General features: G+C 47.4%; 1 protein-coding gene across 1 annotated transcript in view; it reads right to left on the bottom strand.

The window, feature by feature from the left end:
• abtb2b (ankyrin repeat and BTB (POZ) domain containing 2b) overlaps window positions 1-24,593 on the bottom strand; it is an 83,314-nt gene that overhangs the window by 30,746 nt on the left and 27,975 nt on the right. Inside the window, exons 2-3 of the mRNA XM_079501345.1 lie at window positions 9,635-9,790; window positions 997-1,207 (exon numbers count right to left, since the gene is read on the bottom strand). Of these exons, the coding sequence (XP_079357471.1) occupies window positions 997-1,207; window positions 9,635-9,790 (367 nt within the window). The remainder of the gene's footprint in view (window positions 1-996; window positions 1,208-9,634; window positions 9,791-24,593) is intronic.

The following is a 24,593-nucleotide window of genomic DNA, read 5'->3' as shown; positions in this document are numbered from 1 at the left end:
AAATTACCATAATCAGACAACAAAGGCAAACACAGGAGGTCGTTTTGAGGAGGGCTTAAAAGCTATTAGCTCCAACTACAACACCCATTGCTCGGTCCACAGTCCTAATTAACACCTAAAAGACGCTGTTTACCCCTCCAACAGACTAAAATGTGCTGTTTACCCCTCCAAAAGACTAACTTTAACACCTGGGGGCAAGTCTCTCTCTCTGTCATTTACATAAGTGTTTCCCAAACAGCGGGTTGGGACCCATTTTTGGGTCATGGAGGACACATTTGTATGCGTCCCGAGTAAAATACTCCTTTATTTTTTATTTGTTTCGTACATTTTCTTTTGAATTATTATTATTTCAAAAGGGGGAGACATATACAATTTTACTTTTGGGTCTCAAAGTAAAAACTTTGGGAAGCCCTGGTCTTGACAGACGCTTAAGAACTGAAGTAGAAAGGAGGCATGGGGGGGTTCTTTCAGTTTGTTTATGTAAACTGTGGATTTGCTCATTCACTAGTAATTATCACCACCTCTTTAGCCTGATAACATCTTGGCCTTGCACGGCTGCAATTAGGGAGGTGATTCTTATTTGTATTCATGTTGTATTTGTACTATACCATTACAGTATTATTTGTTGTTGCCCCTTGTTAATATTACTATTGTGTTGTGTCACCACAGTCTCTGTGGAACAACTGGAACATGTCCCACTAACATGTTGTTGGGACAATGTATACTTTACACGCATCATGCAGCCATACTGGTGTATCAAGAATGGCTTATATCAGTGGTCCTCAAAGTGGGGTACAAATAGAACCAATTGAACCCTTCCATTTGGTTCCATTTGTACACTCTCAGACCTATGGGGTGGTCCTTGAAATTAAAAAACATAAAACTTGGAAATCATAATAGGAAAAACGATTGCTTCACTCGGTGTGCTGTGTAAAGTACCCAGACCCCCCCCCCACCCCCCTCATCTCTCTCTCTCAGCCAACGTGCCACGCCTACCTCTCCTTGCTGAGCGCCATGCGTGGGGGGTCCAGGTTGGGGTTTTCCATGGACTCCATCTGCGGGCAGCGCAGGAAGTAATAGAGGGTGTGGAGGGCGTCCGGCGACCAGGACACGGGCTGCTGGGGACGGGCGTGACGCGCCGGGCTGAACCCCGGGCGCACCGCGCTCAGACGCTGCATGTGATGCATGGCCCGGGACACCAGGTCACCTGGGAGAGAGAGAGAGGGGGGGGGGGGGGGGGAGGGGGGGTAATTAGTTTACTAAATACTTTGTCCAATACACAAGCAATTCATCTCTGTCGGGTAGAAACCAAAAGTACTCAAATTCAAAAATAGCAGATTGTTGGTAAAACTTACTGAATTACTTTTTGTTCATTTTAAACATTAGTTTAGTCCAGTTGTTGTTGTTGTCAAACTATTCCGCCCCGCCTCATCCAACATCCAGGTATACCTTAAGCCCTCCCTTTAAAAAAAGTACTGCCACACCCACCCCCCAGCCCCACCACCACCACCAGGTTCTCCTGACCCCCCCCCTGGGGGGCAGTGAGAAACACTACACTATATGACACCACCACCAGGTTCTCCTGACCCCCCCCTGGGGGGCAGTGAGAAACACTACACTATATGACACACTAATGAATCAAATCATCAGGGGTGACCTTCAGGAAAGCACCGTATTGCAAACCTATTGCAAGCCAGATCTCACACCCTGAGGGCTCTCAGCACAACCGGATGCCCCTCTTTCCTTAACCATACATTCCACCCCCCCTCACCCTGTTACACTCTCCAGTGCTGTCCATTTGGCCAGCAGTCTGTCCCATTAACTGTGTTGTTAACAGTAAGCACAGCCAGACGGCCAGTCTAAACAGCCATTCATCCTTAATCACTGAAAGGGTTAATGCTCTTTGCACCACATGGCTCTAAAGGCTGATTTATACATTGTTGCAACACAACGGTGTCAGGTGGCGAGAATAGCAGATCTACAAGCTCACAATGCATCGCAGAGCGACACATTGTTACGGTGAAGTATAGAGCTGCAGAACTTTTTGAGGGGGGAATAAAACATTAGTTTGACTTTGAACAAACTGTATGTTAATTAAGCTATATATTATATTGCGATTATACAACAGTTACTAAGACAGTCCCAAAAAAATCATGATTTTTGAATGACCACACGGCCACTACGACCACAAATGTCCCAAGAAACTAGCTAGCCTAGCCACCGAGTCTGCTGCGCTCTGGGAGAACAGAAACTAGCTAGCCTAGCCACCGAGTCTGCTGCGCTCTGGGAGAACAGAAACTAGCTAGCCTAGCCACCGAGTCTGCTGCGCTCTGGGAGAACAGAAACTAGCTAGCCTAGCCACCGAGTCTGCTGCGCTCTGGGAGAACAGAAACTAGCTAGCCTAGCCACCGAGTCTGCTGCGCTCTGGGAGAACAGAAACTAGCTAGCCTAGCCACCGAGTCTGCTGCGCTCTGGGAGAACAGAAACTAGCTAGCATAGCCACCGAGTCTGCTGCGCTCTGGGAGAACAGAAACTAGCTAGCATAGCCACCGAGTCTGCTGCGCTCTGGGAGAACAGAAACTAGCTAGCCTAGCCACCGAGTCTGCTGCTCTCTGGGAGAACAACACGGCAGAATTCTTTGTTTTAATTAGGTGTTCCATGATGCTGGTTTGAAGCACGGCTAGAGACTGTTTCAACCAATCAGATTGCTTCCTCGAAACGACCTGTTGTATAATACAATATAACCAACACAAGGGCATTATGAACTCATAGTGCGGACAGTGGCTGTATTTGGTCTCCCTTCCAGAATGTTTGATTCTGTGATCTTTCAGCGATTGTGTGTAGGTCGGCGGACCCTGGTTTGAATCCCAGATAGGACCTTAAAAACGTGCAGCTTTTAACAAAACCATTCAGCAATTTTTTCATGGCTACCGTTCAATCACTCCGGCCAGAGCACAGCTGTGGGTGTTGGTCCAACAACAGGCCTTCTGTTCAGCTTTGGCAATGAACCGGTTTTCATGAAACCTTTGACATTATCAGTCATGATTCAAATAAAATAGTAAAAGTATCTACAAGTAAAACACGGAAAAACACAAAAAGTTAAATATGGAGATGAGAGGTTTCTGCAACGATATGGAAGTATTTGTGGCTCATTGAGGAGACTCATCTACCCACACAGTAGGCTGAGTGGACAAGCACATGTTGATAGAATCAGCCTGGGACGGGCTATCGTCATTAATCCGGTGGCAGATTACGTTTCCCTGTGTGTACAGTATGAAATATCATAGGCGCATGTTACGGTTGCATTCTGCACGTGTGCATATAATTCAAGCCACTCTATAATTCATGGCCACTCCCATATATGTGTCAACTCACACTTGGCAGAGGCATACATACATCTCACACGCGCGTGTCGTGTCACACATACACGTTTGTATTAGCATACATGTAAATGACATAAACATTTTAGGACGGCAACGATATGAATGCCATTTGTTACCTTTTTCTTTGCCATTCTTAATCCTAAAGCCTGAGTTATCACTGAAAATAGCAGATCTATGAATCACAGCGTGAAGGGTCGCGCTTGCAGATCCACAATTTTCGGCGCGGACAAACCGCCATGCAATTTAACTATATATAATAAATCATGCACAACACTATATAACCCCAACCTCTAAACCTAACCTCTGAATGTCTAATCGTAGAAGGAAATTTGTCCTCACAATGTTCATATTTATACTACATTTGGCCCTCACGAGTACAGTGATAGAAATACTGTACACGCGCACACGCACGTGCACACGCACGCACACACGCACGCACGCACGCACGCACACACGCACACACACACACACACACACACACACACACACACACACACACACACACACACACACACACAGGCAGATAAGACAGTGGGGGTATGGTTTGATAAAAGTGTGGGATGTAGATAACATCCTATAGTGCGTGACTGAGGGGGACAGGGCAGTAGTGGAGACTGAGGAGGAGAGGCCAGACGTATGTGTGTGTGTGTGTGTGTGTGTGGGAGGAGTGTGTGTGTGGGGGGGAGGGGTGTGTGTGTGGGGGGGGGGGGGGGGGGGGGGGGTTGGGGGTGGGGCAGGCCGTGTTTTGGATCGTGTAACGCTCATTTAGGATAATTACCCTCGGGTTAATTTCTAACCAGATTACTGAGAGAGTAGAAGTCTGTCCGGGGGCCAAGGCTAAGGATAGATGGAGTGTGTGTGTGTGTGTGTGTGTGTGTGTGTGTGTGTGTGTGTGTGTGTGTGTGTGTGTGTGTGTGTGTGTGTGTGTGTGTGTGTGTGTGTGTGTGTGTGTGTGTGTGCGTGCTGCGTGTGCGTGCTGCGTGTGTGTGCTGCGTGTGCGTGCTGCGTGTGTGCGTGTGTGTATGCGTGTGTGTGTGTGTGTGTGTGTGTATTTCTATACTTGTGAGGGCCAAATGTCCCCAAAGGAATAGTAGAATTGTGAGGACAAGTTACTTGGTGGTCCTCACAAGTAAAACGTTTGTTTTATGGATGGTTTGGAGTTAGAGTTTCCCTATTTTATACTTGTAGTCTAGTGCGGTGGTGCACAGAAATATGTCCGATCCACAAGCTCACAACGAGAGGCAGCGTGTCGCGTTGTGAGCTTGTAGATGCATCCTAAATTGGGGGGGGGGGGGGGGGGTACAGTAATAGAAACGTGTGTGTGTGTGTGTGTGTGTGTGTGTGTGTGTGTGTGTGTGTGTGTGTGTGTGTGTGTGTGTGTGTGTGTGTGTGTGTGTGTGTGTGCGTGTGTAATGAGGAGCTGGAGGTACTTCGGCAGGGCTAGATGGGGCCAGGCCAAGCCAAAAGCAAGACCTAATAAGCTGAAGGGTCTCCTTTGTGTTCCCACCACCACACGCGGTGTCTCCGGGAGGTCTCCCAGGAATTCCTGCCCGTGATAAAGAGCTTCTCCCAGGCTTCTCCAACCTGATATCTGTGCAGAGACTCGGCTAAAGCTCCGGGGGTCTGACGGATATGAAATACTAACATCCCTTAGATTCCACGTTATATTAGATGGCTCTTTTCTCTTCCCGGTGAGTCAATAATGTGTGCCAGCCCGGCCGCTGTCCAAAAAACATGTTGACAAAGTGATTCACTTATACAGGTAAAGCAGAGCGGTGCTTTGCCCCAGGACATGATGGATACATATGATTAAATGGAATGCTCCGACCCACCGGGGCCAACTCTACTGCTGGAGCAAATTCAATACAAACAGAATTCAACTGGGTTATCTCTCTGACTCTGTGCCACTTTGAGAACCACTTCTCAAACATTTTCATGTCAAGAACCTCCAAATGAATTATGTATTGGGTCGTAACTAAACCCTTCCTTATTTCGCTGGGGACCCCCTGTTACCCCTTCTACGACCCCTGGGGGTCCACAGACGTCGCATTGAGAACCACGGTTCCAGACATGCTAATGGAACAAATGTTTCTCACAGGATTTACTGCAGTGCAGAGCTCATTTTGGCCAAAGGTAAGCCCGGCTCTAGCTCTTTAATGATCCTCTCAGTCTTCCGGACAGCCCAGTAGCGCTCTCAGGTTTTCCCATGGCTAATGGGGAGATCATGGCCAGAGCTGCAAGTCTTCAAAATGTCCACATTTCCAGCAATTTTAGATGTTAAGATGTATAACGTCCTGCATCCTGCCACCCACTAGACCAGACCTTATACGCTGCGGGTATGTGGTGGTGATCCAATGGCTCCACACAGATGCCCTTGTGTCTGCCCAGCCTCTTGGGCATAGATCAGAGTACAAGTGTGCATGTGTGCGGTGCGTGCATGCAAACAGGGTATGCATATCTGAAGGATGCCAGCCCTGCCCAGACAAGCCCAGCCTCACGGCACCGGAGAGCAGCGGCACAAAGGGGCCAGTGAGCGAGCCGCGGAGAAGGAAAAGAGTGTGCCTGTGTTCAGAGAGAGAGTTGTGTGTGTGTGTGTGTGTGTGTGTGTGTGTGTGTGTGTGTGTGTGTGTGTGTGTGTGTGTGTGTGTGTGTGTGTGTGTGTGTGTGTGTGTGTGTGTGTGTGCGTTTCCTTAATGCCCCCTCCAAAACGACGGCGCTCCTTAAAACGTGGCCTTGTGCCGCGGGGACAAACGGCAGAGTGTTAAGCCCCGCTCGGCGGGAGGAAAACCTATCCCGTTTCTCGCTCAAAGAACGTCGCCCGTACCGCCTGCCCCACCCCCACCCCACCTCCATCTCAACCCCTCCTGAAAACCTCACTCCACACCTCCCTCCCTTGCCACCCCCACCCCACCCGATCCTTAAATTTTATCCTTCACCTTTCCTTTCCACATTCCCTCCGTCTCGTTCCCCGTTCCACCCCTCCATCTTTTAACGACCCTGATTCCTGCGATCGGCCGCTGCCAGCTCAGAGGTATCCGGTTTAAACAAGTCACAGGTACAGCACAGTACAGTAGAGTACAGTAAGAGAGAGAGAGAGAGAGAGAGAGAGAGAGAGAGAGCGTGTGTGTGTGTGCGTGTGTGTGTGTGTGTGCGCGTGCGTGCGTGCGTGCGTGCGTGCGTGCGTGCGTGCGTGCGTGCGTGCGTGCGTGCGTGCGTGCGTGCGTCTTCCCGTTCTGCCAGCAGAATCCATTTAACCCTGTAACACCCGGATATATTTCTACTTGCAAAAAAGAGATTTCAACCGTACTACTACTTTGTACTATTAGGACTTATTAGAGTCTGAACACCACTACAAACTGTGTGTCAGCGTTTTCGATGCATGCAATGTGAAATCCTTTGCAATAGTCAGGCTTTCCATGTATTCTCTCTCACTGTATAGGATCGTACTGCATATAGTCTCTGTCAGACCTAATATGTTCAAAACTGTTACTTTCCAGGATTGAAATTCAAAAGTATAGCAAAAGTAACAGATCTACAAGCGCAAATGAGCTTGCGGATCTGCTACTTTTGAGAGAGGTAGGAGGTTTCTGCCCGAAAGCAACAATAGGTTCTTTCCAGGCTTTCTTGGGGGGGGTGGCTTGATATCTGGGGCTCTTCCTGTGGAGACTGGTAAGACCCAGTCCCGCTCACCCTCCGATAAGATACACAGCATTAACAGACGCACAACCAAGCAGGGAAACAACTTTTACGGAGTGAATTCAGACCACAAGGAGAAAAAAAAGGAGAGAGAGATATATCCTATAGAAGTGTGATAACGGGCCTGAGAAGTGTTGTTGTTCCTGCTTGGCGAGGGGGGGGTCAACGCATGGCTCCATATGGTTTACGTCGCCCTGATATGCACTGATGTGTAGCCGGAGACAGGCAGGCGAGACGGACCAGCCCGCAGACAATACAAACACAGAAAGACACCATCGCTGTCGGAACAATGACACGATCCAACGTGTTATCGCTGTGCGATTTCAAGGTTCACAGTTCACACCCCCACTAACTCTGAGGCCCCTTTTCCACCAAAATAATTTCTGGTTCTAGAAATGGTTCCGTCCTAGATTATTGGAACCTTGGTGCTTTCGCGGAACCGGCGGCCATTTGTTTTGGTTCCAGTTCCGAACCAACTTTTAGGGTTCTGAACTAATTAATTTCCAGTGGAAACACTCTGAACTGGTTCTGGTTAGGCGGTGGAAAAGGGGCCTGAGAATACACGAATGGAACCAAATGGACCCGGTCTCAGAGTTAACTGACACTCCAGATTTTGCAGTATAAGACGGGTGGGTGTTATCACGAGAATGATACAAAAAAATGAGTGTCAACCACTTCCCACACACGGGCTGACTGCAATAACAGCCTTTTTGGCAGAAAGAAGGTCGGAATCTGCTTACTCCTCCATCAGAGTCAGCACGTTGGGAGGAGGAGGCCTTTTAGACAAATGCTAGGAATGTTGAAGGGATCGTTGATATAAACACAGGCCTGTCTGATGCACGTATCATCTCTGTAAAATGTTACATTCTTACCCTGAGCTGTGAAAGGATTTGATAAGAAGGTTTTTGTGGGTTATTTTTAGTCTAAGTGGATCTCCAGCCGGTGAAAATGTTTAGCTTTTCTGTCTTTCTTTCTTCCAGACTAGTTCAGTCTCCGTTACACACACACACACACACACACACACACACACACACACACACACACACACACACACACACACACACACACACACACACACACACACACACACACACACACACACACACACACACACACACACACACACACACACACACACACACACCTCAACCATTTCTCTAAACCTAACCTTACCTAAACCTAACGTCACAAACTATGCCTAGGCCTAACCTTAACCTCACAGAAACTATGCAAAAATAATAATAATAATAACTAAACTAACCTCAACCCTAACCATAGCCCCACAGGAACCATGCCAAAACCTAACCTCAAAAGCACGCCCATGTGAGGTGAAACCCCTGAGAAAAGAGTTGAGACTCATCCCTGCATAGTGCCCGTACTCCCTGCGTTCAGAGACTCATCCCTGCATAGTGCCCGTACTCCCTGCGTTCAGAGACTCATCCCTGTACAAAGCCCCCAGAGCGGCTGGCCAACGTTGAAGCCGCCCCCCACAGGCCCACACTACTGGCCAACGTTGAAGCCGCCCCCCACAGGCCCACACTACTGGCCAACGTTGAAGCCGCCCCCCCACAGGCCCACACTACTGGCCAACGTTGAAGCCGCCCCCCACAGGCCCACACTACTGGCCAACGTTGATGCCGCCCCCCACAGGCCCACACTACTGGCCAACGTTGAAGCCGCCCCCCACAGGCCCACACTACTGGCCAACGTTGAAGCCGCCCCCCACAGGCCCACACTACTGGCCAACGTTGAAGCCGCCCCCCACAGGCCCACACTACTGGCCAACGTTGAAGCCGCCCCCCCACAGGCCCACACTACTGGCCAACGTTGAAGCCGCCCCCCACAGGCCCACACTACTGGCCAACGTTGAAGCCGCCCCCCACAGGCCCACACTACTGGCCAACGTTGAAGCCGCCCCCCACAGGCCCACACTACTGGCCAACGTTGAAGCCGCCCCCCACAGGCACACACTACTGGCCAACGTTGAAGCCGCCCCCCACAGGCCCACACTACTGGCCAACGTTGAAGCCGCCCCCCCACAGGCCCACACTACTGGCACAAAGCTGGAACTGCAGGCACCAAAATGTGGCGTCCAAATGCGGAGGTGCATCGAGAAAATGCGGAAGTAGAGTCCTTCGAATGCCACTGAGCGAGCAACTTCCACTGAAATGAAAAGCTAGACTAAAATGTTAGGAAGGGACTAGTGGACAAGAGATCCAGTATAAGTCATTTTACAATTAGTTGCATGCTGAAAATAGCCGATCTACAAGCCCACAACGCGTCGCAGCGACGCGTTGTGGGCTTGTAGATCGGCTATTTTCAGCAAGTGAAAAAACAGTCATTATGATGGCATTAAGGCCCGAACAAATAGATTTTATTCAACTAAATCAACTGTAGATTGACTAAAATCTTATGGTATTTAGTCGACTAAAACTAGACTAACACTAAAACATTCCAGGTGACTAAAACTACATGAAAAAACTGTTCAAGAGACTATGACTAAAAACTAAAATCAAAATTTGCTGCCAAAAGCAACACTGGCCTGCAGTACTCACTGAGTTCAGAGATGCTGCCCACGCAGGTGGCCAGCAGCGACTGCTCCAGCGTCCTCAGCTCCAGCTGGGCGTAGGCATCCTCTCTGCTCTCCACAGCCGACTGCTGGCCCTCCGTAGGCGTGTACGGACTGAAGTGGGCCGGGAGGGACAGGACACCTGGAGGCACAGAGGGAATGAAAGGCCCGTCAGCATACATTACACGTTGTTGACAGTGAACTCCAGTGTTGTGGGCTAATTAGTGTCAATTTGGGGTCCTTGACATGAAAAGGTTTGGGAACCTTTAGTAGTCTTTTTTGGCCACACCTCTGCTCTGTCCATGGTCTGTTAGAAGAGAACTGCATTTCCCAGAATTCGGGTTGGGACAAAACCACAGAAGTGACCGCTTCCAAAACAAATGTTGCAGAGTGTCAGGCGCAGCCACTCGTTACTAAGAATCACACCTGTGTGAACTGAGTGGTGCAACTCCCCCATTATTACAAAACAAACAAAAGGAGATGAGGAAATAATTCATTAATAAATAAATAATGTCATGTTTACCCTTAATTATACACATAAACAATATAATAATAATATATTAAAAATATAGGCCTACCACAGAAAGATTTGATGTTAAACAGACTTTAATAGCCTCAAGAGTTTACAAATTGAAGCAATAGCGCATATTGGTACGGCATGTGAGTTAAGAGTGTCAAAACGTGCTTGGATGTCTGTGTGTTTGTGGTCCTTGTGAGACATAATCCCACACCGCCGAGCGAGGGTAAACACACGCTGAGAAACGCGAAGCCAGCCAGTCCACACATCCAGGACAATAAACAGGCCAATTAGGCTAATGCAAACGGCGTCCACACACAACACAACACAACCCATCACATGTTTGTTATTTCTCAATAGAAGTAGAGTTGGTTGATTTAATGAATACCAGAATCATGATCAGCAGCATGAGGAGGACTGCCAGGCTTCACTGACCAAAGATGAAATACATCACATCACTGACGTGATGTGATGTACCGCAGGGGGTCTCAATGTTTATGGCTGGGGACCCCCGGAAATGCTTTGGCCATGTCTCGTGACCCCCGCCCCCCACCCCCACCCCCAATACAAACTGACTGCAAAAATAACCTTAATAATAGAGAAAATATATCATAAATTAATACTGAAACCAGATATAATCATTAAGGAAAGTTTATTCATGTACTATGTGTACATGTAAACTCTTCATTTCCATTTTCCAGCCATTAAGTTGCACAAAAAAAACATGCCGTACCGTACGTACATAATACTGTATCATAGCGTCTCTGTCGGGTGGAAACCTCATATGTCCAAAAGTGTTACTTTTCAGGATTCAAATAAAACGTAGGTAGATTGACAAGCTCGATCGAAGAACATCGCTTGCAGATCTGCTACTTATTGTGTGACGCTGTAGTGTGATCAAGTAGGGCGTTAATTTTACGGGGAAAAAATAAAGAAAAAAAGTTAGAAAATGGAGATAAGGCCTGGGGCGGCCCGAGTGGTCCAGGCACCTAGGCTGGTAATCCAGTCTGACAGCGTGTCGCGGGTTCGAGTCCCGATCCCGATGACCTTTGCTGCGTGTCTTCCCCCCATCTCTCTCCCCTTTTCCCGTCAAACTACTGTAATCTATCAATAAAGGCAAACAAATTGCCCAAAAATATCTTTAAAAATAAAGAAAATGGAGATAAGAGGTTTCTGCCAGACAGCGGCAATACGTCTATCAGGGCCTGGTTTACACGTAGCGGTGTATGACAGGTGGAGTAGACACTAATGTGACAGAGTTTGGAATGAGGATCATAAATTTAGGACGATGTCGCTACTGTGTTTCTGCTGGGGAGACCCTCCACAGAGCAGAGGGAGGGAGACCACCACCACCCGATCAGGGGTTAGAGACCACCACCAGCTCAGAACTCTGACCCTACAACTCCTTTGACCTGTATTAGCATGCAGCCTCCTCCCACTCACAAACCCTGCAGAACACCAGATGGGAGGCGTTCCTGCTTTGGAACCACTTGCGTATACCTTAGTTCAGTGATTCGCAGTGGGTCGCGGGGACCCATTTTTGAGTCTTCAAAAGATAAAACATAAATAATTAATGAATAATAAGAAATTCCATAAATAAAAAAGAAATACAAAAAGAAATAAACATTTAAGAAGTAGGGAAAATAGAAGATCTACAAGCTCACAACACATTGTGTTGTGAGCTTGCAGATTGGCTCGGTTCCTGTCTGATGAGTTTGGTTTGGTTCCTGGAGAGCTATAGCTGTCTGTGTGTGTGTGTGTGTGTGTGTGTGTGTGTGTGTGTGTGTGTGTGTGTGTGTGTGTGTGTGTGTGTGTGTGTGTGTGTGTGTGTGTGTGTGTGTGTGTGTGTGTGTGTGTGTGTGTGTGCATCCAAATATGCTGGTGCATCTGAAAAAGTTAAGCGCATCAGTGCAACAAACTACAAAGTTAGCCTGGAGTCCTGAATGAACACCGAGGGGTTCAGTCAGTGTGCATCCTGGTCGTGTGCTGCTCCTCACCATGCTTGATTTGATGTGACACAAGCCAGAGTTCTCAGATAAACAAGGTGTGTTGCCCGAACAATGAACCTTTACTTTGGCACCTAAACCGAAGACAGCTCCTTGCCACGGCGCAGGAAACGACACCGTGACCCACAGAGAGACGCGAACGGAAAGATGATCAGTGCAAAAAGCTTGTAATTTATGTTGCGAGGACAAGAACAGAGCTCATCTCCGTACGTACCCCCCTCCCCTCATCCCTCCTCCCCACAAAAAGGGAAAAGATGTGCTTGGCCTCCCAGGCCCAAAATGACATTCCCATGTGCTTCCGGCAAAAACTGGGGTCCTTGTGTTGCGTTATACTTGCAATCTGTGCTCATCTGTTAAAATGGATGTTGGAGGGGAAAAGAAACTGCTGCTATACCTATGAAAGATCTCCATAATCCTGGAGGCGGAGGTCCCCTTTCAGCGCTCCACAACATGAGCAGCAGTAAAAGAAAATGCATCTAGGAGAAAAACTGAATATTTGACCCCCCCTCCCAAGTTAAACAGTAAACCCTTCTCAGAGGAGAATTACTACCATGTCCACAAACAGATTCCTGCATGGTAATTGCCAAGATGTTTGCATAAAGTAAAACAACAAGTCTCTCAACAATTTTGTTTTTTCAAGTCAGCATGATTTACATTTATTATGCTTTGGAAAAAAGGCTTGATCTAACACAATGCATAATGTACCGAGTCGTGACAGATGCACGCACACACACACACACACACACAAACTAAAACAGCTACTGTAGTGCAATATTCTGCATAAACACGCAGTCGCACACGCACACACACATGCGCACACACACACACGCACACACACGTACATGTGCATAGTCATACACACACACAAAAAACACATGCATGCTGCATCCCAGAGACTCTACAACAAAAGCATTTAAAACAGGTACAATGTGTGTTGTGTGCCCGGTATGACAGGTATGACAGGCTGTACAGTGTACTGTACTGTACATCATCTCTCTATAAAGACAGTGAGAGGTGGATTATCATCGCTGAGAGCTTTGACAGGGCTGAATAGCGTAATAAATGATACGTTGACTTAAGCCCAGCATTGGACAGGTTACATTTCCTCAAGTATACTAGTACTTGACGTACAATTACTCCAGTTATGTTGTGAACACAGGACGTTTTACTTGTATAACAGAGAACTTCCAGATTGTGGCATTGCTATCCGAGTACTTCTTCCACCCCTGCTTCAGCCCAGGGGAGCAGGAGAGAGACCCCTTCGCTCCGTACAGCGGAGTGCTTTCACAAATGAAAACCACATTGACAGAATTAAAGACACATTCACTCTGGCAGACCCAGGCTCCCTACGGGAATCAAGAGTCCCACATAAATATGTGCATGCCTCCGTTTTCCTCTCCCCCTCCAAATCTGCTCGTCTCTTGTCTACTCTCTCTCTCTCTCTCTCTCTCTCTCTCTCTGGGCCTGTGTGACATGTGCTGACTCTCTCGTTTCATCACAATGGAAACGGCTGCCTAGCCTCTGGCCCGAGTGTGAACAAAGGGCAAGTACATCAGTCAACACAGAGTGCACACAAACACTCACGCACGCAAATGGATACGTGTGCACGCTTAATTTAACCATGAGAGCGCACAAACGTACATTGTGTGCCCTCTCAAAGTTACAAGTGGATAAACACTCTAGAATAACACTCGAAGCCAACAACGCGCAGACTCACACTCACATCGTTCTGAACCGTCGATTCAGGGAGTGTAATTAGTGCCCGATAAAAAGCGATAATCCGCCTCTTTTGAGACTCATCGGACAGAGCGCGAGTACACACTATAAAGTTAGAGAAAAAGAAAGATAGGGAAACGCTTGCACGCTCAAATTGAACGGCTGTGCGCTTGAGCGCAGCAACGCCCCCTCTGTCACGCCGCTATGTACACATGCACCCATGCACTTCAAACCGTCTCAAAAGTGTTTACTTTTAGACCAGCCGCGGTCAACAGGCTCAACAACCTGCGGTGACCTTTGGCAAGAGAGGTGTGATGATGGGAGCACTTTATTTGGCAGTTTTGCTTCAACCACTTAAATCCCAGCATCCAAATTGTGGGGGAGGGCTTTTGTGGGAAAATAGCAGATCGACAAGCTCGTCGATCTGCTAACAGACAACAGAAACTACACCACTGGCACTAGTATAGCGCCCTGAGGGACTCCAGGTCAACCATATAGGGTTTAAGTGGCTAACATACCAAATTCTGCACCGGTGCCAAATGCGACACACTGCAGTGTATTAAAACACAGCCTTATTTCCGTCTGCGAGACGCAAGTCAGCTGAGGTGCACAAGATATTTTTTAGATAAACTTTGAGAGATTCTGTCTCATTAGTGTAGGGAGAGGTTGTGTGGAAAAAGTCAAGTGACCAAAGGTGTGCTGCGTGTGTGTGTGTGTGTGTGTGTGTGTGTGTGTGTGTGTGTGTGTGTGTGTGTGTGTGTGTGCGTGCGTGCGTGCGTGCGTGCGTGCGTGCGTGCGTGCGTGCGTGCGTGCGTGCGTGCGTGCGTGCGTGCACGTACGCGTGTGTGTATGTGTGTAAGAATGTTATGAATGCTGAGCACATTTACAAATGTCAGAATAATTAGTTAGTTAAGTTAGTTAGTAGTTAAGTTAGTCTGTGACTCACCAATGTGCACATTCGCTTTGACATAGTCACCAGAACTGTCTGATATTGTTCAAAACCATTCCCAATTGGTTTTGAGCAATATAATTTCAACTGTTCTTTATATCAGCTGTTTTCTGTATTTAGCACAATACAGTTTCAATCTGTTTTATTCAATATCTTCTAAATAATATTCTAATAATCTTACAAACCATGTGAAACAGGCAATGTACAGTACAGACGTCAGACGCTGAGACGCATCCTTAACTCTTCTAAGGCTTTTCGGGGGAATATTTCTCAGGCATGCCTAAAATAGACCTCCATAGACCTCCATCTCTTGAACTTTTTGCAAATCAACCAAAAACTCTTTACAGAGGTTACCTTTTTTTTATCTTTTTAAGGAATACGCGGCCCTTTCAATTAAAATCTGTGTGCTTCTCTCAAAGCTCACCCAAACATTCAAACACCACCGCACTCCCAACGGTTCCCACAGTCCCACACCCCTTGGCTGGTTTCACCACCAGAACCCCAGACTGCGTCATCATCATCCATGGCCTGGGCTGAGTGCCGTCCCCCCCCCCCTCCTCCCCAACCACCACTAATATCAGCAGCGCTGCGCTCGTCAGCGCAGAGCGCTGCACGGATCATCGCTCTCTGGCTCTGGGAGAGAGAGAGACAGAGGTGGTGGTGGGACTGGACTGAGGGCTGTGTTGCCATATTCGGCGGGAGAAATAAGCAACCTGGTTCATGACAACAAGCCCCCAAAAGAAGCGAGGGACCTATTACCGAGAGCACTTTAATACGCCGGCTATTTGAAAATCACCGATCTACAAGCTCACAGAGCGTTGCATCTGCTGTTTTAAAAAAATAAATGTTTGCAAAATGTGGAATATTTAAAAACATATCAATTCAGATGGGGGGGGGGTCCGTGGACAAATACACATAGCCTACATTTATTTTGGGGGTCCGTAACATGAAAATGTTTGAGAACCACTGGTTTAAACAATAATCAAAACAAATGTTCAAGCCAAAATATACTTATATATTGTTTTTATATATACATACACTTTACAGAAAAGCCCAAAGTCACTTATAAATAATAAGCAGACATGGCAACACTGGACGAGAGCAGAGGCCGAGGGGAGGAAAGTTAAAGAGACTGAGAGAGAGAGAGAGAGAAAGAGAGAGAGAGAGAGAGAGAGAGAGAGAGAGAGAGAGAGAGAGAGAGGGCGAGGCGAGGGAACGTGAGTGGGAGCAGGGAGTCATTGTGTTGTGGTCATCATGGTTCCATCTCTGAGGTTGACCGTGCGAGCGTCATGAGGGGATCCCAGCAACCAATCACATGCTGGAGCTCCACCGCAGAGCGCCACCAAACTATCTCTCAAAAGTAGTATCCGCCAGCTCCACATGGATCTCTGTCAATGATGCGTCGGATCAGTTTAGTTGTAAGTTGTTAGAATTGACATTAAAAAAAGAAAATGCACGCTGCTCAAAAAAGGCCTCGATGACCTAGCTCTATCCTGTCACAGTTTGTGATGTGGTGGGGTTTTTTTCTTCCCTTTTATATATCGCAAATTACATAAAACTGTCAGAAGACGTTAAGCGATGGATTACTTTGTTTTATTTGAAGGTACTCTCTTTCGGGCGACCGTTGCCTTGAAGGAAAACATGTCAGCATTGTTCCTACCATCTCAGCCCTGATAAAAGCACATTCCAGCATGGCAATTTGGTCTGTGAATTTGCTTTGTTTTGTCTAGAGTGGAGTGTGTGTGTGACTGTGTGACTGTGTGACTGTGCGTGCGTGCGTGCGTGCGTGCGTGCGTGCGTGCGTGCGTGCGTGCGTGCGTGCGTGCGTGTGTGCGAACGCCAGCGAGACATGATTTGATTTGTTCCTGGCTCTATGTCTGTGTTGGTGGTATTCTAAAACATAAAGGGACGACATATGAAAATTTGGACACGCACGCACGCACGCACGCACGCACGCACGCACGCACGCACGCACGCACGCACGCACGCACACACACACTAGTGGACACCTGCCTCGCCCCTTCTAACAACCTCTTCATTCATTACAGGGTCGAGGAGGCATCAGAGAGCCAGGGACAGGGGGCTTCAAAGCCACTTCCCGTTCCCAGCAAAGAGCTGTGTTTCTGGGCCAGAAGGCTGCGCTCGACGCCCCTACACACACACACACACACACACACACACACACACACACACACACACACACACACACACACACACACACACACACACACACACACACACACACACACACACACACACACACACACACACACACACACACACACACACACACACACACACACACACACACACACACACACACACACACACACACAGAGTCTGGAGGTGGCTGGTGCTGCCTGCTGCACAATAAGGCCGTGTTTGACAAGGCCATTGGGTGTGTGAGTCGCACCTACCTCCTCCTTCCTTCACTAAGATAGTATGTCTTTGTCTTTTAGACACACACACACCCTCCCACACACCATTCCATGACAATGTAATGCACAGTCCAGATGTGATACTTAAGTAACAGCTTGTCTCTCGTTATCCACCCATCAAAACTACAGGACACCTGTTACTCTCTCTCCCACGCACGCACACACAGACACACACACAGACACGCGAGCGCACGCGCACACGCACACACACACACACGCACACACACACACACACACACACACACACACACACCACACTTTGCAATCAGATTGCTATCTGTTGAGGTATTATCCTCTGAACCCTATTTCATACTTTTCACTAACAGCGAAAATAGCAGTTCCAAAAGCTCACAGCGCGCCGTGTATTCATCTATAAAGACGAGCTTTAAACATGGACACCAGGGTTAAGAGAAGGCCAGTATCAGCACGTGAGATGAAGCAACTTTTTGAGTTAGTCTGGTATTGGAGGCAGGGTGGGGAGAGATAGGCTGACTGGGGGGGGGGTCCACCATTTATTCACGGATAAAAATATCCACGTGTTTGCCTATACTCCGGCCCACCCTCGGACCACCAACTCACGATCCTTACCTAAACAGGGGTTGGAGACAGAGGGGCATTTAGAACGTTAGAGAGGTCTATTAGCATTGGGGACTAAAAATAATCACTCACTGGAGCTAAGATCGACGTTTGTAAAGAAATAGAGCTGGAATAGAGTTGTGGAGACGAACAGAGCAGCATTCATGGTTTGAAATGTTATTGACGGTTGGGATTGAAGCGAACACTGTCTGGTATTTTGCATTTGGATGTAGAACAGTGGTTCCCAAACGTTTCAGAATTAGGGGCCAAAGCATCAGCGGCCCACCCATCTGACCACTTAACGAGGCAGCCACTCGTCTGGGAATGGCTGAGGTAGACTGTATAGATCTACATGTTGAGTACATCATTTATCCATTTGTAACTCTGAAAAGTGTACAAATGTTAACACTTCTCAAGGTTAAATTAAAGGAGAATTCCATACTAGAAGGCTTTCTTACCTTTATTTGTGCTGTAGTTGTTACGTCCCGACCAAAGAGGTCCAGGTGTTAATTTGTGCAAAAGTGCATTATTGGCTATTTCCCCTACCATAAGCCCTCAATGGGGGTTGGGTTTTTGTGCTAATTCGCTTATTTCCATCGAAATAAGTAGTAAAGTGTGCCGCTTGGGATAATTTACATTTTGAAGAGAGGATATAGGCCTATACAAAAAAAGAAGATGGAAATAAGCAAATTAGCACAACACCCCATGCCCCATTCAATTCAATGCAATTCATTGAGGGCTTATGGTAGGGGAAATAGCCAATAATGCGCTTTTGCACAAAATAACACCGGGACCTCTTTGGTAGGGACGTAATAACTACAAATAAAGGTAAGAAATCCTTCTAGTATGGAATTCTCCTTTAACACAGAGCTGTCTCTTTCCCTTGTGCCTTCTCACACACACACACGCACGCACACGCACACACATACGTACGCCTGTTATAGAGCCCGATAAATCACGAGGCGTGATGGACAAGGGAAGTGGCGTCTGGTCACTATTCCCTGACACCTTCTGGTGACCTTCGGCAGCTAGGGGTCACGGTGTCAGACGTGACCCCTTCGCCGGAGCTAAATTAAGAGGAAGTAACCATATCGGTTCAGTTCAGAACACCCACACGCGCACACACACACACACACACACACACACACACACACACACACACACACACACACACACACACACACACACACACACACACACACACACACACACACACACACACACATGCACACACACACTCCCATTAATCAGGGACAAACCTTGGATGAGAAAGGGAACAGAATGGAAGTTGGCTGAGACAACGTGAAGGAATCACAGGGTGAAACCGAAAGAGTTTCCGGGAGCAGACCAAATTATGTCAGTTTGTCTCCCAAACCACTGATTTCCACATTATTTCCCTTTTGGATTCTGGCTTGTGAAGATGCGTTGTCGTTGATGTGATGTGCCAGAACTGAACTGCTGCTATGAATGGATAATGCAAGAAAACAGCGGTTCACGACCTTTCGTGGACCAGGGCCCACTTGAAAAAAACGTGAAAGGAATGGCCGTGTTAAGTGGGTCGTGTGCATTTTCAGAGCAGTGTTTATTTTAATGATCGTTAATATTGTAACCGTGAGGTATATCGCCGATTTAGTATTGAGTCCCTAACATCTGCATTTTGTTCACCTCAATCTGAGACTCAATTCCTCAAAACGCCATGAAAGACGTACCAAATATAACAGATCTTTTTAGATCTGCTCTTTTTGCTGCGCAACACAGTGTGTGCAACCAAGTTATGAATAATACGGTCTAGATATTGTTGAGCTTTGAATGGAGGGCTGCATGGACTGGTGGTGAGGCCTGGCTTTGGTTTGAAACACATCTCCATAAGCTGCTCTACTACACCACCAGTCCTAATCCTAAACATTACTTCACATTTATATTCCCCCACTCTCCCTCTCTCTCTCCCTCTCTCTCTTTCATACGTCTCCCTCTGCCTTCCTTTATGTTTTTATATTTTTACATTCCAGAACCGATGTGGAGCCTGTGGTTTCTTCAGTCGCGTTCGAAACTCTGTGCATCCATACGTGACGTCGCGTCGCCTTACAGAAGAGAGAACGACGCCATTCGGATGACACAATCATTTTTATACGTTTCAGTGGCTTGTTGCAGACTTAAAAATCCTCTTGTCAATTTAACTCTAAGAGAGTGTAAAAAAGGACCCTCCCGGGCCAATGCTTTAAGAGGTCATTTGTATCCTTCCCCTAATGACACACTCACTGGTGCCTATGGATATTACACACACACACACACACACACACACACACACACACACACACACACACACACACACACACACACACACACACACACACACACACACACACACACACACACACACACACACACACGGCAATCCACAAAAACACATGCACATAAACATGTAACCTCAAACCCGCCCATTCCGCCCTCTCGTAATCGAATCAACTTTTATTATTGGAGTGATGTCAACGGCCGAAAAAACACTGCCAAAGGGTGAAAAATAACAACACTGGAACAACTCTGGGGGCACGGAACAAGAACCGACGCATCTCGGTTCGGTTCTGGATAACTATTTTCATTACTGTCATTTTTTAGGAGCCGTGCGTGGACCCTTCGGCCCCAAGCCCCCACCCCTTTGTCCCTACACACTCTGGCCGTCGTAAAATAATGGATTATTGGCTGAACAGATCAAGGGCTGGAGGTTTTATTTGCCTGCTTTGAAAAGGAGTGGTTATCCCTCTCTTTCAAGAACAAACTGCCCTCTATTCAAGCCATTCAGCGAGTAAAATGGGGCTGGACAAAGCACAGTGTGTACGCTATTTGTGCTTGTTTTTGCACGCTTGTGTGTGTGGGTGTGTGTGTGTGTGTGTGTGTGTGTGTGTGTGTGTGTGTGTGTGTGTGTGCGCTAATTGCTGGCCATTCAATCTGTGTGATCAGCTCATTTTGTCTCAACTGGAGCGTGCAAGAGACTGAACAGAGGACCAGTCAGAGAGAGAGAGAGAGAGAGAGAGAGAGAGAGAGAGAGAGAGAGAGAGAGAGAGAGAGAGCGAGAGAGACACAACAACACACTCATTGAGCCGCGGTGCCCTGGGCTGTGTTCCGGAACCATCCACCTCCCCATGCCCTCTGTAACACCCACCAAACATCTCACACACCGCGGACCCCCATCTGAAAAGGTTTTGTTCCAAGGACCCCCAGAAGAGAAGATTTCCAAATATTTTCAATGTTTTTCAAAAACTTAAAAAATAGACCCAAAGGACCCCTTGGGGTCCCTGGACCCCACTTTGAGCACCACTACACTAAACATGCCACACACACACACACACACACACACACACACACACACACACACACACACACACACACACACACACACACACACACACACACACACACACACACACACACACACACACACACACACACACACACACACACACACACACACACACACATCCCTCCATCCATTGCCCAATCCAGCTGTTGCAAAGCACCGATGTCTAGCCTGTAATTTGAACTATACACATGTGTAAAAACCTGGGTGTTAATTTAACTTCCAGAATTATGATGCCTATATAATTCCCATGCTACTCTCCCCATGTGAGTGACAGCCTGACAGGCAGCGCTCACATCCGAGTGGACGTTTGCATTCAGGAGACACTGTCCCATGGACACGTTTATGATTATGACAACAAGCTGTGTGAGGAGTCTGAGTCTCTCTGACCTGACTCTCTGCTCACGATTTGCAGCTTCAACCTTCAAAGCTGACTGTTAGAGAGAGTGTGTGTGTGTGTGTGTGTGTGTGTGTGTGTGTGTGTGTGTGTGTGTGTGTGTGTGTGTGTGTGTGTGTGTGTGTGTGTGTGTGTGTGTGTGTGTGTGTGTGTGTATTGTATTATCACCTTGAGCTCTCTCTCTCTCACACTATCACCCTCATTAGGCCACCAGATATGAATGAAGTTTTGAACATCTTTTCAGACAGTCATGTGTTCACATCCCCACCAGACACAGACATCGAAGGTACATCACTTCTGAAAAAGACCACAGGACTCAGACCCACGAGATCTCCACACCAGAATCCTACTTGGTTCTCTTCCCAAGGCCCAAACTCTCTCCCTCTCTCTCTGCCGGTGTGGTTCTCACAGTCCAGCGAGTGGTTTTGGTACGTAAGGGATGTAGGGTTTTGGCATTTCAAAGAACCGCATCCAAATTCCCCCGCTAGTAAATCTAAAGCAGCTTTTGTGCTGATTAACATTCCGAACTGTGCCGGGGGAGAAAGCTAAACGCTGACACAGACCAGCCAGTCAATGGTGAAATAAAACAAGAGGGAATCACTGTATGATGAGCGTCCTGCTTCAATTGTTCACTCTCTCTGTCATCTGTATGTCTGTCTATGTGTCTGCGCGTATGTGTGTCTGTGTATCTGTCTGTGTGTCTGTCTCTGTCTGTCCATCTGTCTTTCTCCCATGACCTAGATTGTTGGACTCCATTTCATACAGGAGTGGAAAAAAGGACACTGAATGCAGGGAAGCTGTAACCACTTTCTGGGCAGCAACGGACTGCCATTCACTTACATGGCTTAGTGCGTGTGTGCGTGCGTGCGTGAAATGTGTGTGTATCCTATAATTACAGGAGCTGCAGCAGAGATCTTCAGCTGAAGTTTCTTAAGACGCGCGCACACACACACACACACACACACACACACACACACACACACACACACACACACACACACACACACACACACACACACACACACACACACACACACACACACACACACACACACACACACACAGTACACAGCCAATTTTGTAAACAGCACAGCTATATTGTCCTCATTACTTTGCACAGCGGCGCTGTCACCATATTCCACCTTCTCGTCCCAGTGACCGCCACTATCACATGATGCCAAGGCACACACAGCTGGGAGTAGAAAGCCTCTCTCGGGGTCAATCTATTTAACATATTAAAGCTCTTAAAGCTGCAATCCCCTGACTTTCATGTGCTATACTCGGAACACGAGTCACCATCGCAAGGGTCCCCCACGAACGCGCTGACATTGCTACCAGTAGTGTGTCCTGACCTACAGTAGTATACTCAACCACAGGAATGCTAGGCTTTATTTGATAGGCTAGGTATAGTGTGTAAAGACACAGGAAACACACAGAGACAGCTTGGGGAAGTGATACATGGCGTGCATCGATCACGTATCAATCAATCGTCCCCAAACCAATCAGCTATTGTGTCACCCCCTAAAAATAAAAGGTCCACAACACGTTGTGTCATGTGTGTTGTGATGTGTTGACATGCCCAGAACAGCCCCCCCCCCCCCCCCCCAGGTGTAAACAGCAGAGAGAAAGCGAGACAGTGGCCATAACAGAAAGAGAGAATGAGTAGGCACTATTTCCGTCACAGCTCAGCACACTGTTCCACAACAGTGGGCATAATGATGGGAGCGAGGCAGGCCTTTGTTTACCTGCTCCTCTTTGTCCAACGCGTCGCGCACCAGTCTGACTCAACCCAATTGACCTTATGCACACCACAGTCATGTTGCCAGCATGGTGCTACAGTAACTAGGTGCAATTTCCTATTGACAGCCCATACATCCAAACAGAAAAGTCCTATCTGATTGTATTAAACGACGTCAAACTCACCAACATTGCAGCTGTATGAAAAGCTTGAATTATCCTCTTTCTATCTGCATAGTGTTTGTTTAATAAAAATCCACCGTAGAGACATGTTATGAGCTACTTCCTGTCAAGAACTTCGGCCCATGCGTAACGAGCGCTTCCAAACTCTGACACTTAGACAAATAATCATCTGCAAGGAATTTCTTGACAGGAAGTAGCTCATGTCACATGCATTTTCTGGATACCGGATGGTTCCGACCACATCAGGCTAGAAGAAACCTTGTGTCTTCATATTTTGTCTTTTTAATGTATTTTCTTGTACTTCATTGTATGACAGCAGCATGACACAAAAGTAGTGAAAATAGCCCATATCTTAACCATTTAGAAAATGTCCCCCAAACATAGTAGATGGGTTTGCAAGTGAAAAAAAGAGTGCAAGTCTCGCCCCAAGCACACCTGTAAAAGGAGGCTTTTTAGACGGAGGAGAGGAGAGGTGTGTGAAAAAGTTTGTACTTTTGTAACACTTTCACAGGTCGGTCATACAACCAAGTACAAATTAGAGGCGGCCGGTCTGTCGGAGGTAAAATACTGGTCGTTAACATTGAGCAGCTGGCGTGTCAACAGCCTCGCCCCAACTAGCAATCACTATAGAAATCAATGCCAGCGATGGCACCAGCGAAGGGCGAGGAGGAGAGAACAGGCCCCTAATAAATCATCCATGGACCACCTAACCTCAAGACACACTAGACCTCTCATGTATATAAAGCCAGTGCAGTCTGAGTGACCACACACACACACACACACACACACACACACACACACACACACACACACACACACACACACACACACACACACACACACACACACACACACACACACACACACACACACACACACACACACACACACACACACACAGTAATGCCATGCAGTGCACTCTGCAGGCATTCTGATGTCTATGTATAATCAGACTATACATAGACATGTGTTAGTTTCGAAGATGACAGCACATATATAACAGATGGAAATTCAGTGTGTCTGTGCGTGCGTGCGTGCGTGCGTGCGTGCGTGTGTGTGTGCGTGCGTGAG

Source organism: Electrona antarctica (assembly GCF_951216825.1).
Source record: "Electrona antarctica genome assembly, chromosome: 5".
NCBI lineage: Eukaryota > Metazoa > Chordata > Actinopteri > Myctophiformes > Myctophidae > Electrona > Electrona antarctica.
Note: the sequence above shows the minus strand (reverse complement) of the source record. Positions and strands in the feature narration are given on the sequence as shown.